Below are 17,780 nucleotides of genomic sequence, written 5' to 3'. Positions count from 1 at the left end.
ATACAACAGGATCGAAATTAATATTCATAAAAAAGAAAGAAAACTAGGAAAATTCAAGCGGACTTTTACTTTGTTTTTGTTTTGCATCAGAGCATAAGTACAACGGAAAATTCATCTGAATTAAAATACAAAAAGTAGCAAATCTGAGAATTGTACATAACCTTAGCATTCAGTGATCTATCAGTACCTTGGGCGAAACAAGTACTTTTTTCCTTTTATGGGTACAAAAAAGGGGATTCAATTCCCTTTTGAGGTCATGACCTATCTTCCAATATGCTTAATTTGCTCATTCAAGGGAACTGTTTTGATGATAATTGGAAGCCTTTGCATTCTATTCCATTGGGCACTACAAGAGTACTGCTGGGTTTTACTGCACAAGTCAGCATCACGCAAAGTAGCAGAGCATGTCAGCCCCAAACGCCCTGAACAAATGACTTCCTAGGTGAAATTGGTAAAAATGATACTGAAGGAAGGGAAAAAAAAAAAAAGAAAAAAAAAAAAGAAAAATCTCCCACCTGTTAAGAGTACATATAGCTTTCGATTCAGCAGCAGTCTCAATACCAAGGAATTACAGTTTTAATGGAAGTTTTAACATTCTGATCTACGGCTTTTGTTCAAAAACATGAATTTAAATTCTAACTTGCACCCACCCAATGTGAAAGTAAAAGAATATGGTTGCAGTGAATTACAATAGTTCATATTCCACAGAGAGAGAGAGAGAGAGAGCTATCAACATAATAAGATCGGAATCAAATTATTATGTTCCCCGAAAACTATCATAAGTAGAAACAAAAAAACGCACATATTCAAAGATTATGCATATACTGCAATAATAATAATAACAATAAAGAAACAAAAATCTACTTTGGTATATGAATACTTCTGTATCTGTGAATCTCAACACCCAAACAATCAAGAGGACCCTGAACAGAAACATGAGGCTTTCCGACCAAGACACGAACAGCAGAAATTTGGGGATATCTTGTTAGAGTGGTAGATGCAATGAGTTGAGCAACTGATTCAAGAAGATTATGAGGTTGTCCTTCTATAACCTCCTTTACTATCCTGATGTTTACCCATTCAAACCATCAAAAAATAATCTTGTATTAGACAGATAATATAGATACAGAACAGTTTACGAACTGAAAATCATATTGAAAAAGAATACCAAACAAGAGAATCATATTGAAAAAAAGTATATACAGACCATGTAAAATAAAATTTAAATTAAAAAAAATAAAATAAAATAAAATTCAAGATTGGAAATTTTTTTTGGAAGTTAGGAACGAACCAAAACGAGTTAACGATATGCTAAAGCAGGGTGTTGAAGTCATTACTAACCGATAAATTTCAGTATAACTAATGGTATCGGACAATCGGTCAGATAAACCAGCTGGGTGGAGATCCATCCAAGCATCAACATCTACCAAAAACTTCTGGCCCAGCTTTCTTTCTTCAGGTTTCACCCCATGAAAACCGTGAAACTTTAAGCCTCTCAATATGAGCTTATCACCCTTCGGAATGGCAGCATCTTCCATCCCAACTCCTGATGATAATCACTGTTATTAGACATTAAATTGAACAAATATGCAAAAGGGTCATGTTTCTTGCGAACCATACAAATTAACACGCCCAAATAACAAAAACTTGGTACTCTGCCATTCCTCTGCCAAAAGGGATGGTATTGACAAGCAGACGCATATTAAAAAGAAAAAGATGATTATAAAGACAGTTTCTCCCACAAACCCAAATCGTCTTTCTCAAATATACAACTATTTATTATCATAAAGACCAAAAAAAAAAAAAAATTCTTCTTTTTTTCTTGAATCATACAGACGTGATTATGGGTAGTATCTGAATTTCACTTTACCAGAACTGGGTGCTGCAAATTAGTATTATTTTCGCAAGAGAAGAGAACTGCTAAGCCAGCGCCAGAAAATTCAAGGACTTGCCACAGACCTAAGTAAAATTCCCCAAAAAGGAGAAAAGGGTAGGTTGATAACCTCAGACCAACCAAACCAACCAAATGGACCGTGGATAAGGAAAAGAAACTTATATACAACCTTAGCTACGAGAGTGATACCATATGAGTAAGTGCGTCAAAATAAAGCATGTGGAGTCTAAATGTATTTTTCTCATTAATGAGAAAAGAAAAAAGGTGGTTACTGCCACATAATCATGGATTGGATCTCTTTCTCCTTGTTGGTCCGTAGTGTCGTTAAAATTCTAGTCATTTCCTTTTTTTTTTTCAACCTGCTTATTCTGTTAATTTTTTTTTTTTTGGCAGCCGAGCTTTAGTTGGAAAAGGATTCTTTTAAAGAAGGAGGTTTCCTATCATGAATGACAAAGGAAAATGTGCAATCAAAGTAAGACCAAAATGCCGACTGACAGTGGTAGTGAGACTGAAAGTCCCCAATTTCCACGAGCTCACCTAGCGGGAAATGCGGCTTGCCCCTCATGAGCTTATTGAGTCTACTCCAATTTGGAATCGCAAAGGCAAAGGCAACCTGGAATGACCACATGAGCAAATCTTCCTTCATTCCATTACAATGTTTTATACTAGTGTTAGGAAGTAGGAACCTCCTCTCCTATCTATCGTTTCATTTTACTAGACAAAAATAAATAAATAAATTTTTTTTTAACAAAATGTCTTGAGGAAGTGTGAAAGACAAGTACCAAAAAAGAAGTAATCTTGTTCGGCTTTCTGATTTTTAAGAAAAGGTGTGGAATACTATTCAAATGTATTTACTTCCATCATTTAATGGGATACCACTACTTTCTTGTTACTTATTAATCCTCTGTTTTACATAAACAAGGCATACAACAGAAAGCAAAATTGACCCAAAAATTAAAAATAAAATTTAAAAAAATTTAAAAAAAAAAAAGCCAAAAAACATACAGGTGAATAGGTCCAACCATCCAAATGGATCCAAAACAATAATTATGAGCTTCTACATTTTTTTTTTTTTTTTTTGGGTAAAAAATTATGAGCTTCTACTTAATTTGCTGCATCAGAGAAAATTACATCTGGGAATTGTACATTTTTCAGCTGCCTTAGCAGTCTTCTGTGGGTACCGTGAGCAAAGCAACTATTTTTCTTTACCTTCTTCATTTTTTGGTATATAAAGCTAAGTACTACGGTAAAATTAAATTAATACTGGACAATTTTATTTTATTTTTTCCATCTGTCAGAGTACACCACTTTCAGCAACCAGGGAATAACTGTTCTAATGAAAGTTTTACCACTTCGGGCTTGCTGATTTAGTTCAAACACGAGAGTCTAAATCCTAAATTATTGTGAACCCCATCTGTGCACATGGTGAAAGTAAATAAAGAATATGATTAAGATAAAGAAATCACATTAGTGCACATTGCAAGGAGAGAACAAAAAAAAAACCACATACAAAATAAGACCAGAAACAAATTATAATGATTTCCAAAAACAAACATTGAATACTGATTAGAAAAAAACACACAAAATCAAGTGGACAAAACTAAAGAAAATCTACTTGGGTAAGTGAATACTTCTGTATCTGAGAATCTCAACACCCAAATAATCAAGAGGACCCTGAACACAAACATGAGGTTTCCCAACCGTCACGCGAACAGCAGAAATTTGAGGGTATGTTGTTAGAGTGGTTGATGCAATGTGTTGAGCAACTGACTCAAGAAGATTATGAGGTTTTCCTTCTATAACTTCCTTTACCATGCTGGTTCAAATCATCAAAAAAATAAATAAATAAATAAATAACATTCACATTGAGTGTGTACAGGGAATCATATTGGAAAACAAGATTGCATTTAAGCAAAAAATAAAAAAATATAATAAAAAATAAAAATAAAAAATCCAAAGATTGGAACTTTTTTCTTTTTCTTAGCCAAGATTGGAACTTTGAAACCAAAACGAGATGAGATGATTGATATACTAAAGTAGGCGTTCGATATCATTACTCACTCATAAATTTCAGTATAACTAATGGTATCGGCCAAGCGATCAGATAAACCAGCCGGGTGGAGATCCATCCAAGCATCAACATCTACCAAAAACTTCTGTCCCAGCTTTCTTTCTTCAGGTTTCACCCCATGAAAACCGTGAAACTTCAAGCCTCTCAATATGAGCTTATCACCTCTGGGAATTGGAGCATCTTCCATGACTGCCCCTGATGTTTAATCACTATTATTAAGCATCAAATTCAAACATATATGCAAAAGGGTCATGTTTCATGGAACTCCAATATAATCATTAATGCTCAAATAACAAAATATCTTGGTACTCTGCTATTCCTCTGCCAAAAGGGATGAAAAAAGAAGGATGGTTTTGACAGAAAGCATACAAACATAACAGAAACATATATATATATATATATATATCCAAACGAACCCAATTCGTATTTCTCAAGTATACACATAGTAGTCTATTTGTTATCATAAAGACCCATAAAAAAATATAAAAAAATAAAAAAATTATTCATACAAATGTGATTTACTTTACCAGAATTGGGTGCTGCAATTAGAGAAAGAGAAGGGAAAATTCAAGAAGAGCTCCACAATAACTGCTTCTGTTAATATCTCCATATTTAATTGCCAAAGATAATAATAATAATAATAATAACTTATACAAAATAAAAAAGAAAAAAGGTAGGCGGATTACCTCGGACCAACCGAAGCAAAGAGATTGTGGATGACAAAGACTAAAGACCCATTTTGTTTTACAATGCAATTCCTTCTCTTTCTTTAATGAAAACTCATGCAATTCCTATTTACCCTTTTTTATTTTTTTATTTTTTTACACTTTTTAAAAACCTAAAACCGATCTGCCACTCTGCTAATATAGACGGTTAGCGCCCCATAGAGCAGTGAAGGTTACTGCTGGCGATATAAACGAAAGAGAAAGCGACAAAGAAAAGGAGAGATATAATACGTTCTTACCGTAATTGGCTCCGGCGTACTTGACGACGGTCGACGGCAGTTTACGCTGCCGACTTCTTGCTATTCGGCGGCTTCAGGCCTAAAATAACAAAAATAAATTAAAAGGCAAGAAACTATTAAATTGCACTGGCAAAAACCGCTGCTTTAATGAATAAACAAATAAAATACGTGGCTCGTTGATAGAAGACTGGTAATACGGTCAGTCTCATCACACCCAACGACCACTGGGCCCAAGAGAAATAGGGCCCCACTGGTTTAAACTTAAAGGAAAGCCTATACATTTTATCGAATTCTTCACGTCAAGCTCACACAATAATGATCAAGGTTTTCACCAAAAAAATTAAATTCAAAAAAAAAAAAGACACTAGTCATTACATTAGTGATACCAAAGGAACCTTTTTCACAAGATAAATAAACAATTTGGTGGCATTTCAGCTAAAAAAAAAAAAAAAAAAATGGTACTATGATGTAAGAATACGAATTGTGTGGAAATAATAATAATAATAATAATAATAATAAAAGTTATTTTCAGCATATAAGAAGAAATGCCACTTTTTTTAAGCAAAGAATTTATCTCCAATCGAAATAAGAAAAGTAATGATTTAAATCATTAAACAATAGCCCTATAATTGCTTATTTCTATCAAACCCACTACTTCTACTAGTAATAATAAATTGTCGCCAACATGAATGTTCCTTTGATAAGAAGGTATGGTAAAGGTAAAGGGGCAACATAAACATATACACCTAGACTAGGCCAGAGAGAACCAACTGATTTACAATTTTTAATTCACCAAAAAAAAAAAAAACTGATTTACAATTTCGAAGAAATTCTTCCTTTTTCTCTGTGACGCATATTTACATCATCTACACAAACACAGTCAAGGAGGGAAACGGGAAAATTTTCTCTACTTTTTTTTTTTCTGCCACCCTATGAGAAGATGTACAATTTCAATATTTCTTTTCCTTTTTCTCTACTTTTTTCTCTGCCACCCTATGAGAAGATGTACAATTTCAATATTTCTCTACTTTTTCTTTACATCTTGTGTGACCTCTCCAATTAAATCTGTACGTAAAGGAGGTTGCTGCTTTCCTCAAGATAACCAACTCACAGAACACTTCAGCTAAAGAAAAAGAGAAGAAGAAGCTGTTCTCAACCTGCTGCCTCCCAAATGTTGCTAGGAGCTATACACAAATCAAGTTTATTTAAACATCCGGATCTGGTACTCTTCTATAGAAAAGAACATATGCTGCAGCTGTCTTTATCCTCTCTTCACTGATGGGAAAAACCCTGTCATCGTCAAACTCGAACCACCCACCATCATCATGCTGCACATGAACATAGATAATATGAAATTCACTACTAACCAAAAGGCCAAACGTACATAACCTGAGGAGGCAGAAGAAAAACTTACTCGAACAAAGGCAGTATAGTGACCACCACCCATGCCCCCATAGTGATTACTAATTGCATATAGCATGTATCGACTGGGCAGCTCGCTACTCTTCCGCGTAATGTAGGTTGAAAGATCCAAATCTTCAATTGGGAAGTCAACAAATGTTTCCAGCTTGTTCTTAAAAAATCGACTGTATGAGAACCTCTTCAAGTGAATAACAAGAACTTCAGGCAACCTCCACAAATCCAACTTTTTGCTGGCTTGATGGGGCTTTTTGCAGCTAGGGCAGTGCCTGTAATTACACATAATTGCAAAACCTGGCATTAGAAAGGGAAAAGGAAATAACAGCTTCACATATGCATAAAAACGATGATCGACAAACTTGGTAATAAAAGTAAAATTTTTCGTAATAAAGGGTTTGGTGATCGTCTATTTGATGATCTGATAATCATCCTTCCCCTTAATAGCCCATACTATAAAGGTAAAACAACAGTTAAAACAAGATAATTTCTTTTCCAAGAATTGCTAGTATTATGAACAGAAGCACACACTAACCACATGTCATCAGGTCCAAGCGGTTCCTCCTTCAAAAAAGCTTCAAGGCATTTATATACAGAAACAAACTCTTGGGGCCTTAAGAACATATTGGGCTTGAAAACATGAGGCAGAGAGCTGAGAAGGCAAGTATCATACTTTTTAAGCATCTCTCTTGACCACAGAACGAGCACCTCCTGTAACCTCTTGATCGATCCTGAAACATATACAGGCTCATTCATATTTATCAAGGTCAAGGTATCCCCTATCGCACCCCTGATATAAAATTCGAAGTCAGTGCTTGAATGTGTGTCATCCCCTGATCCACTAGACGAACATGGATCACTCAAAATTGCTGGACTAATTGCATCCTCTATCTCTGAAGCTTCATTAACATAATTTCCAGCATCATTAGCATTATCATCCGATACATCCCCAATGGGCATCAAAAATGGATTCAGTAATTTCAGATACTGTTCACGAATATCAGATCCACAAGAAACATTAGATAAACTTGCCACGAGTGGAACACCAAATATCTTTGGCTCTAGTGTTACCCTTCCATCACTACACATAAAACCCAAAAAAATAAATAAATAAATAAAATACATATATTAGAATATTGACACTAAGAACAATGATAATAACAAATATTACAGGAAAATAACAACAATAATAATTATAGTATAATGTTCTAAGTGTGCAGAAACGTATACTTTACCACTCAATTAATGAAATCATGAAACAGCTCAGAAATTATCAAAAACCTTAAAATCAGGATAACATCTGACAATAATGTAATTCATGCTTCCTCCGACCCCCTTTTTCCATTTTCTTTCTTTGACAGCAATCACAGACATTCACATCTACTAAAAAAATAAAAACTAAAAATTGGTGCCATATAAACTTAACTTTTAAGCTTACCTTTCCATCTGTTGATGCACGAACACAACCAGAGGGAATGTCCCACTTTCTTTTGGAAATCGATAAGCCACCAGTTGATCCTCATCTCGGATCAACGCTAATGAGTCAGATGGATCCTCCAATACTCGAAAAATACGATTCTTGTATATCTAAAAAATAAAATGAAAGATTCAGGGCCTTCCATACAAAGTTTTCATTGGTTCCTTTCTGTTATCGATTTACAAAGACTAATTATAGTTGATTGGACAATCATTATGATGACTACAAGTGATTTTATGTGGGCATTAATAGCACAAATAAAGGGTTAATAGATTCCTTATTATCAAGGTTTTTCATTCTCATGCTCTAATCTATGCATAGAAACCACAGCTACCTGTAGACATAGGACATAAGCCTGAAACGAACCACAACATCTAATCCAGAAATATAGTGATCTTGTCAACATACCTCAGCCACCAAGATGGTTTCATCATCTCCTAAAGAACATGCAGTGCTGAAGCCCTCAATAAGATCTTTCAATCTCCCACACTTAGGCACCGTTACAGTAAATGTAGATGGCAATGTAATCCCATCTGTGCTTATGACTGTCAAAGACATGGTCCGCACACTTGTTGAAGGTAATGGCAGTGAAAGGTACATAAACGGATCAAATGTGACAGACACCTTGTTGCAAACAGGACAAACCAATGTTGACCGGTACTGGCCCTATAACCAGGAAAAAAACAAATTAAAAAAAAAAAAAAAAAATAGGGTATGCAATTTAGTTTAAGAAATTATGAGAGTTTAATATAGTTTGCCCCTCTTAAAAAGGCATGTCAACCCCAAGCAAAGTTATAAAGGTTCCCATCTGCAATAAGGAAGCTAAAACTGACATACTTTTTAATATTAATTACAAGAACGTGCTGCTAGTGGGATGGATGCATATGCAGAATCATGGTGCACTCTTTCTAAAAATTATAACTAAACTGTGCCACACCTGGCAAACATCAACTATGATGGAGTCATTGCGAGCAATATGGTTGTGCCAGTATTCTTCTCCTACTTCTTCATCAGCACGGCCTGCTGGATCCTTAACTTCAATATATGGTTTGCATTTCACACGATTTAGATCTTCATGGAGACCATCCAATAGAAATGCAAGAAATTCCTATATTATAGGTGCTTGAACATATCAGAATTATTTTTCCCAGGCACCAAAGAGAAGATAACAAAAACAAGACAGTAACTAGTAAAATACACATAATCAAATAACTGAACTAACCTGAGAATCATGCTGATAGGAACCACCGAACTGAGGAGCAAATTTAGCAAGCTTTAGCTTGAACTTTCTGGGAGCAACAGACCTTGATCCTCGAGCCCATAATTTCCTTAATAACTCTCCAAATGCTAAAGCAAGCTCTCCCTGAAAAGATTAGGTAGAAGTACATATTAATAACCACAATGACTACAAGAAATAAATACAAAGAAAGCAAAGGCAACACCAAGAACATTCAAGATTACATATATTACAGATATACATTGACATACTTTCATCCCCAATGGATTTTCATAATTTATCTCCCTCTGGTAGTCCCCTAGAAAGTAATCAACAAACTCTGGAGTATGCACCAGGCACTGGATGGCACTGTTCATGAAACAAGTATTCCCAAGATTCTCTAATCCTGTCAAGCCCAAGCAACCAATTCCTCCGTAGCTACTATGATTCCGTGCGTAGTCAGTATGAGTTGAATGAAAATATTCCATGCCCCCATTCATCTGGGTAAAGCCGCCAAGAGTACCTCCATCCTTGGATTGTTCTTCAGCCATGTCATCATTCCTCATATATCGACCATTCTTAGAATCTAAAAATCCATGCACTTGCAGTTCAAGGAGAATCTGCACAGAGGACATGACAGAGACAATAATATAAAATGGTTAATAGAATGAACTAGTATCTTGCACATGATAAAGTTCAAAATAAATTGCAATTCAGAACTGGGAAGAAATTTAATGGATTTTCCACAATTCTGCACTACTAAGAAGAAAATCACTTTTTTTACTGCCCAGCGCAAGCTTAATTTTTATAAACCCTTATGAATTAAAGCAATAATAAGAAAACCACCACCTTCAAGAATCTCTTAGATCACTTATGGGATCATATACATGTCAACACAAAAGGCTTAGCTGGTAAGAAGTGGATGCAACAATATCAAACACTAATAATTCACAGTTAACATAACCCAAATCAACAGTGAAATTTCCATGGCACCATAAAAGCTTCTGGTGCTTGCTGATGAAAACTATTTATTTAACTACTCACCTCTTTGCTCATTTGTCTGGCAGAATCATTTGGCATACTAATTCTGTCATTCACAAAAAATTTGGAAGTCTGCCCTGATAAGTCCCAAATATGCAACTGTCAAAATCAACTTTAAAACAGTCAATATCATCACCTAACATATGGGAATAAATGTAAACAATTATCTGTCAATTAGCTCACCGGCTCAGATTCTGAAATGAATATGTTGCAGGCTCTCTTGTAAAAATCAATTAAATTGTCCTGGAAAAGGCACTCTACAATCAGATTTACAAGTTGAAGAAGTCAACTTTTTCTCAACAAAAGAAAACTCTTAAGAAACACAAAATGAAATGCGTGGTAAATAAGAATGCTTTCTAAAAAGAAAGCACCATCAAGCTAAGCTGTGTAACATCATTTGATTTTCATGACACTATTCTCCACACCAATTTATATATCTTATCAGCCATCACCACTTTCCAAAAGTCACAATAACCTATACTTTGAAGATTTTGGATGTCTCAACTCTCAAGGTTCTTTGATTCACAGCATTACTTTCCACAATTAATTCTTGCCAATGCTCCACCCAGTTAACACCACATCATGACCTCTGACCAATTACCACCATTCACCATTCAATAGGCTCTTATGGTGGGCTGCCGCTGTTCAAGCTACTGTACCTTGCGACTAACATATATCTCCAGTAACTCTTCCTTAATTTGATTGTTCAGCCCTAAGACTGTGCAAACAATTATTTTTCCTTTTTACTGCATTAGAAAGAATCCATGACAAATGAAAAGCCTATTTACATTAAACAATTTCAAGTTGCATAAGAGAACTGTCACAGTGGCAAGAAATTTTGGGTTGAACTCTCCAGCATCATTATGACCTAACGGAAGTTATTCACTCCAGACTCCGGTAAACCACAATAAATGATAAATCATTCCAATTCTTTGTGAAATTCTTATTCTAGCACCTCCCTAGTTCTCATTACCTTCTCAACTTTAACTTGTTACAACCCTGTTATGCTCCACTACACTAACCCAATAACATCAAAGCACATTTAGTTCTATTAGATTGACATGGACCATTACAGTTACTACCCAGCCATATCAAAAACATTTCCATCTCCATTTATCCAATTAACACATTCTATTATAAACATTATTCTAGACTCATCTACAACTTCCAATTAATTCAAGGAGAACACTTGTACAATACAGAAATTACATGCATATAATACTAGGAAGAGTATGTAACGAATTTCCAAATAAGTTATTCCTAGATAGTTCTTATTGAAGAACAACACATATCAACTAGAAACAACAACTCAATGTGAGGCTCAAAAATCTATTCCACCTAGGAAACTAAATTTTTAAGCTGGTGAATTATAACAAGTGGCAGAGAGGATGGTCAGAATACTAACCTTTCAGCTGGTTTTACAACCAATGGATTTTTTTCCCATAAAAAAAGAAACACATCCTAACAAGAAGGAGATGGTAAGTAAACAAACCTTTTGGCTGATTGTTACAACCAAAGAATTTCTCTCCCATGATACAAAAAGTTTAATTTGTAAAGGAAACACATCCTGTAAAACATCTCCTGCGCCAAAGAGCCTCCTGAAACCCTTTTCTGCTGCATTTAAATTATTATGCCTGCACGAAAAGTAGATTTATGATTATCAACACCAGTATCATTGCAGACCATAGGTCCTTAAAAATATCTGAAAAATAACGATGCTTAAATTTCAGCCAATGCATTATGAAGAAAATGAGTGTAAAGCATTAAAATAAAATAATAATAAAATAAAAAGTAAAAAAGTTCATCACATTTGACACATTTATTGCAAAGCAGGTAAGGATTCTTTGTTAAGACAATTGCGTAAAAAGTTCTTCATTGAGCAATCGATTTTTTCCTTCTTCAGATAAGGAGCCACTAAATATCTATGAATACTTGGAAAATATGTAAAGACAAATTCATCAGACTATGATGCTTCATGCTAGTTCTTGATCAGACCGAATCTATTGAAATTGTCAAGACAAAATGGGTAAATAAACCCTGACCTTTTGAGTGCTTGCAACCATGTTGCTTCAGTAATTAGGGCATACTCACGGCCAGAAAACCCTTCTTCTTCAAATTCATTTTTCCCAGACTCATCTATCTTCCTCAGTTCCAATACAATTTGTGTGTCAGCATCATCGTCGGATGATACATCGTACACAACCCCTTCTATGCAATTGGCTGCATTTTGCACCTCCTTCCACCACCTGAAATCCAATCCAAAAACAATAAGGGGTCATTTGCTTCATCAAGGCAATGTTCCTACACCTATTTCCATAACCACAAACCCTAATCACATTTCCTCAAAGCAATTTTCCTACACCTATTTCCTCAAGAAAATGTTTCCACAGCTATTTCTATAACCACAAACCCTAATCACATTTCCTCAAAGCAATGTTCCTACACCTATTTCCTCAAGAAAATGTTCCCACACCTATGTCCATAACCACAAACCCTAATCACATTTTATCAAACACCAACATACCCAAAATCAATCCAGACTAACAACAATGAGAAAAACTTATCAATCTGATAGCTTTTTGTGGTCCATAAATTTTAATATTAATCAGAATAAAATAACAAGTGAAAGAGAAAACAGACTCTCACTTTGAATTCAAACTGTTTGATTTAACAAGAAAGATAGCTCTACAACTTCGGAACTTAAAAAAATAAAATTCCAAAAATAATTCCAAAAATACACCACCATTCCCAAATTCCAAAATTTAAAAAAAAAAAAGAAAAATTCCCTTTATTATTATTATTTTTTTAATGGATGGTTCTTGGCGTACCTGAAAGGAACCAAGTAGAGCTTGGCAATGCCATCATCAAGGTCGTAAACGTCGTCGTCATCATCGTAGTCGAGAAGACGAGGACGCTGAAACCGAGAGCGGAAATCGAAGTCCCAGAAATCGGAGTCGTCGGCGAAGACGTCATCCATGGATAGGAGAGCTAGGGTTCTGGAGGCGAAGGCGCGTGCAAGAGACTTGCAGAGATGGAGCGTGGAGGCGGAGAGGTTGGCGAGCTTTGAAGAGAGCAAGCGAGTGGGTTTGTGGAACAGATACAAACGGAGTTTCTCTGGGAGACGGGTCATAGCCCCGACTCTTTCACCTTATTTACTCATTGACCTTCCTACTCCCACGACCGTTAACCCACCTTTGTCCCCTTTGACAATACTCAAAAAAAAAAAAAATATATATATATATATATATCGATTCTCATTTTTCTTTTTCTTTGTCTTTTTTTTCTTTTATTTTTCATTCGCCGCCAATTTTTTTTAGGATTTTGGGATTTTTGGGGATTTGTCTGTTAGAACACTCGCGTGGTTGTGCGCGTTTTCTTCGGTAATGGTTTGATGTCCACGCGCTTAAAGTGAGAGTGGAAGAGAGAGGAGGAATCTAGAGTGTTCTCTCTGGGGTGTGTGAGTGAATCGTAATTGAATGGAACAGGCGTACGAGAGACGAGGATTGCGGGACCCTGTCGTCGTGAACTCTTTAATGACTAGAACAGGCCTCGGGCCCACTCTTTTAACACTGGATTGGGCTGTTAGCTTCTTTTTTGTGGTGTGTGATTACAAAGTTAATATTTTTATTTCTCTTTTCATTTTTTTTTTTTTTAAGTGATTACAAATCATAATGAAAGCGTATTAAAGGAACTTGATTTTATTATTTTTTTTTAAATAATCATCGATAATTTAGATAAACTTTTGTTTTTGAATATTGAATTCTAAATATTTATCAAAGGAAATAATAATTTTATCGCTAGGCTTTAAAAAGTATACTTATCTTCTTTTAATTATTCAACATCTTATATAAGTTTTAGGCTATTATTGCTTGGATGATGAATTTTTAAGATATGATTATTGACGAGGATGCAAAAGTATATACGCGATATGACAAGATTATAAAAAATAATCATAAAGATTATCAAATATAATCATAACGAAATAGTACTTTAGAAAATAAATCTGCGCAGTCCACAATGATGAATGCCGATTATTTAAGCAAAAATCATACTTGACTGAAAAAGCTCTTGGCTAAGCGAAGGAGTGCTCACTTTTTAAATGGGAGATTTCAGGCATTTATATGGTCAATAAACCTTTAAATTTGCTATGATAAAAAAATAAATAAATAACCCTTTAAATCTGCTTGCTCTTACAATTTTCGTTACAAAATACTGTGTTGAATATATATATATATATATATATGTCTGTGTGTGCATTTAGGGTAAATGAAGGAAAAAAAATATAAACAAAACAAATGAAGAAATCGATTGTATAAAATCATGTTCAACTAGTTTTTTCATATGTATATCCTGTAGTTTTTTTTTTTTTTTTTTTCCCCTTTTGTTTAGGTAATACTTCTTCGAATTGGACTTCTTATTGGATCACTAGACGAATTAGTATGGCCCAATTCCATTCGGGGTCGCTCAAACTTCCAGCTTGGGCCATCAGCCCAGGAAATCTCACACGAGTCACACAACGTAAAGGCCAACAAAAATAAAATAAAGCGTAAAATTATAGACTTTCAATTATACTTGAGTTTGGCTCTGGACCCCTATAAATTCCATTAGTAAAATGTTATATGATTGAGAATATTTTGTTGATTTGAATTCTATTTCTTCTTTACTAAGTGTTCACTGTCTTTCATGATTTTGAATCATTTTGAGTATGAACCGGTCATTTCCAAGACCTTACATTTCTTTTCTTTCGATTTTTCCACAGATATGATTTAGACATTGCAGGAAAAATTGCTGATACCTTTGGCAGACAACAAGGCCCTAAATGTTTCCCGCTTTCGAATGGCCATGACTGATAAAATAGGTTGCTTTCATTAAAACCTCAAACACCATGCATACATTGCAGATGATAAAAAAGAGTTGCATCATCAATCTCTGGTTCATAATCTCAACAGCTTTTTCAACAATATATATATATATTCTCATAGGAAAATAATAATAATAATAAATAAATAAAAAAGAGAAAACACCCATTTTCTCATCATTCTTGCCAAACATCCTCATTGCAAAATCTCTCTAATCTACTGTATGGGTTTCACTGCAATTTTTGCTTTCTAAATTTGTAAACAACCCAACATGTTCTTTGCACTTGTCTATGTAACAAATATAAGAAAAGGGATAAATTTGATCACTCATAGGTAGCTTCTCTAATATTGTTTCATTGCAAATAGTTTGATGATGAAGTTTATTGTTTCCATACAGAAAATGAGTTTTGAATATTCACGCCACCAATAATATTAAAAAAGCTAGCTAACTATTTCAAATAATATTTTAAGTTTTGGTGGATCTCATTTTTAGCCAAGGCAGAGAAGGTGCCTAGATTGATCCACAGCCTAGCATAAAAAAAATATGTCGTCCATTGTGGAGGCAGAATTAGTCATGGGATTCCTTCGTAAACCCACCTCAGAGAAGGGAAAACAAAAGTGAAAATAAGTGGCCCTCAGGGCCTTCTCACCCCACCACTAATGCTCTATAATAATAGCTTCTCATATGAGAGTCAAAGCTTCCAAACACATTATTTCCTTGTGTCATCCAAGGTTTTTTTCTTTTTTTATGTATACATAGCTTTCTTTTATCTTTTCCCCTTTTTTAAGCAGTTGGGATACATGTAGATAAAACACATCAAACATGAGCCAGACAAAATGGTATGAGAAAAATGTTTTTGCTTTAAGTTTGCCAAATTGGTCATTGTGTATTCTATTTTGTTTGATAATAAAATTTTGAAACCATTAAATCTAATATAAAGAAATTTTATATTACAGGGAAAAGCTAATTAGCAAAAGAAAACTAGCCAATTATCATACCTGCAAATCAGAAAGTCTGAGTTTTAATAAACTTTTTTATTGCATCAAAAGATTAATACCATTTGACATAGAATCATTGATCTGGGAGCTATGATACTAGTGGAAAAAAATACTTCTTCCTATCTCCAAAAAGAATAAGGAATACTTAGCAAAAAAATTGAAAATAAAAAATTTACCCCAAAAAAAAAAAAAAGGCTAATCTAAATCCATGTAAATGAGGAAAGGGAAAAAAAACAAAATCTTATTGCAATTTCAAAGCTATTTAATCAGTTGGTCAATTATTTGGTTATGGAAAAGGATTACATGTAAACAAGCCATCAACCACGAATAAAGAGTGTAGAAATTGATACAAAGAAAACCCAAATGAATTAAATAAAGTTTAAAGTCTATCTGACATCAATTAAATATGGAAACCATTTCATCAAAAAATAATAAATAAATAAATAAATAAATATGGAAACCAGCTGAAATTTAGACCACTTTGCATCACTCATATAAGATCATTGTCAATTCCACTGATAACAGTTAATTCCATCTTGAGATGCAACATCATGCCTGAGTTTGATTGAGATTTGAGACAGCCCTCGGCTCGGCTCCACAAGAATGCATGAAAGATCATATATATATATATATATATATGTATAAATGGGTTACTTATATTTATGAAATAATATTTAACTTCTTTTTCTTTTTTCTTTTTCCTTTTTTAATCTGTGTCCTTCTCATTTTTGCCTTGTTTCTCAACCAAAGGGGGACAAGAAGAAGTGGATGGTATTAGCTTTGCACACCATTTCTCGAATTGATTGGTCCTGTGACTGTCCTGTTAAATTTGTACCAAATGCTTCAGAACAAAGAACCAATAAATTTTATAATAAATAAACCTGATAACCTACTATTATGTTCATTGAATAAATTTGTTTCTTGAAAATCTTTTAAGAAAAAAGTTTTTCTCAACTCGAATTGAAGATGAATGATTTCAGATATAAACCAAAAGAACGATTTTCTCTGTTTTAGGTCTTTATCACCAAATTAATGATCCTCGGAATCATCTTTTTTATAAAAATAAATATCCTTGAAAAAAATATTCATTTATTAACTCATTTATGAAGTGGGTATCCAATCTTTTCATCATTGTCCAATTGAGTCTGACCGATCGCTCACATGGCATATTGGCCAGCTAAAGATTATCCATACCATTTTGAATTAATTGGGATTTTTCTTAATTGGGTGTCTCTAACATTGTTAGTGGGGTCCTCTTTCCTTGCTGTAAACATCAATGCTTTTTTGTTTTGAAGCTGCTCTCTAGCTTTGTCACTTTTCTATGCGGTCTACAGGATTTGGTATTTCACATCTTGTTTTATCTTTGGAGTTGCTTTCAATGATTTTTTTTTTTTTTTTATTTTAAGAAATGCCTTCAAAGACTTAGGATTTTAGAAAGAACTTGTTTTTGTTTTTTTCTTTTTTAATAAAAAGAAAGAACTTGGTTTTTAGGTATATATTTGTATATATTCTACATACTATTAAAATAGAACTGAGCTGTCAAATAATAAGACTATATATTAATATTTATTTGAGAAATTTTGAGAACCATAAAATATGTGTACTATAAATTTGTTTCGATGGACACAGTTACCTAATTATCTCCAAAAACAGTAGGCCAGCTGGTCTAAAATATGGCCATGAATAATATATATATATATAGCTGAAAAGGCCACGGATAATTTTATACGTGCATCTGGAAGCCTAACCATGAATCTGTACAGGTGGAAAATCCATCTTTAGGGATTATTAAATTAAAATTTTTAGAAATTTAACTTTCTTGTGCTAAAGAAACGATTGTTGT

The 17,780-nt window shown here is 34.1% G+C and overlaps 2 protein-coding genes across 11 annotated transcripts; both read right to left on the bottom strand.

Annotated features, from left to right (window-relative positions):
• Positions 1-44: 44 nt before the first annotated feature.
• On the bottom strand, positions 45-5,089 carry LOC107433648 (dihydroneopterin aldolase 2). 10 transcript variants are annotated; one of them, XR_009634902.1, is made up of 6 exons: positions 4,930-5,088; positions 3,956-4,160; positions 3,526-3,710; positions 1,342-1,546; positions 516-1,065; positions 45-422 (listed from the first exon to the last, which is right to left on the bottom strand). XR_009634902.1 is itself a non-coding variant. In XM_025067108.3 (6 exons), the coding sequence occupies exons 2-6, from the start codon at positions 4,150-4,152 to the stop codon at positions 386-388; spliced, it is 825 nt and encodes a 274-aa protein (XP_024922876.3). In that variant the 5' UTR covers positions 4,153-4,160; positions 4,930-5,088; the 3' UTR covers positions 45-385. The 10 variants fall into 10 exon arrangements, 9 of the variants coding, with proteins under 9 accessions (XP_024922876.3, XP_060668772.1, XP_060668773.1 ...); XM_025067108.3 differs by having other exon boundaries at positions 865-1,065; XM_060812789.1 differs by having other exon boundaries at positions 865-1,065; positions 3,956-4,174; positions 4,930-5,076.
• Positions 5,090-5,603: 514 nt separating this feature from the next.
• LOC107408051 (ubiquitin carboxyl-terminal hydrolase 8) lies at positions 5,604-13,747 on the bottom strand. Its single transcript, XM_016015409.4, has 13 exons — positions 12,908-13,747; positions 12,122-12,325; positions 11,572-11,713; positions 10,263-10,322; positions 10,083-10,178; positions 9,311-9,658; positions 9,045-9,185; positions 8,760-8,930; positions 8,231-8,488; positions 7,784-7,932; positions 6,881-7,426; positions 6,344-6,617; positions 5,604-6,257 (listed from the first exon to the last, which is right to left on the bottom strand). Exons 1-13 carry the CDS (start codon positions 13,207-13,209, stop codon positions 6,135-6,137), a joined length of 2,814 nt encoding a protein of 937 aa, XP_015870895.3. The 5' UTR covers positions 13,210-13,747; the 3' UTR covers positions 5,604-6,134.
• Positions 13,748-17,780: the final 4,033 nt, after the last annotated feature.

The sequence above is a fragment of the Ziziphus jujuba genome, chromosome 11 (assembly GCF_031755915.1).
Source record: "Ziziphus jujuba cultivar Dongzao chromosome 11, ASM3175591v1".
Taxonomy (NCBI): Eukaryota; Viridiplantae; Streptophyta; class Magnoliopsida; order Rosales; family Rhamnaceae; genus Ziziphus; species Ziziphus jujuba.
This window is presented reverse-complemented; position numbering and strand designations above follow the sequence as displayed.

Excerpts from the sequence above, each read along its gene's own strand:
- LOC107408051 (XM_016015409.4), bottom strand. The coding sequence starts at position 13,209 with ATGACCCGTCTCCCAGAGAAACTCCGTTTGTATCTGTTCCACAAACCC. Across the intron at positions 10,323-11,571 it reads TTGTAACAATCAGCCAAAAG|GACAATTTAATTGATTTTTA; the intron begins GTTTGTTTACTT and ends TGCCTTTTCCAG. Across the intron at positions 9,659-10,082 it reads CCAGACAAATGAGCAAAGAG|ATTCTCCTTGAACTGCAAGT; the intron begins GTGAGTAGTTAA and ends TCCTCTGTGCAG.
- LOC107433648 (XM_025067108.3), bottom strand. The coding sequence starts at position 4,152 with ATGGAAGATGCTCCAATTCCCAGAGGTGATAAGCTCATATTGAGAGGC. Across the intron at positions 3,711-3,955 it reads AGTTATACTGAAATTTATGA|CATGGTAAAGGAAGTTATAG; the intron begins GTGAGTAATGAT and ends GATTTGAACCAG. Across the intron at positions 1,066-1,341 it reads AGTTATACTGAAATTTATCG|GATAGTAAAGGAGGTTATAG; the intron begins GTTAGTAATGAC and ends GGTAAACATCAG.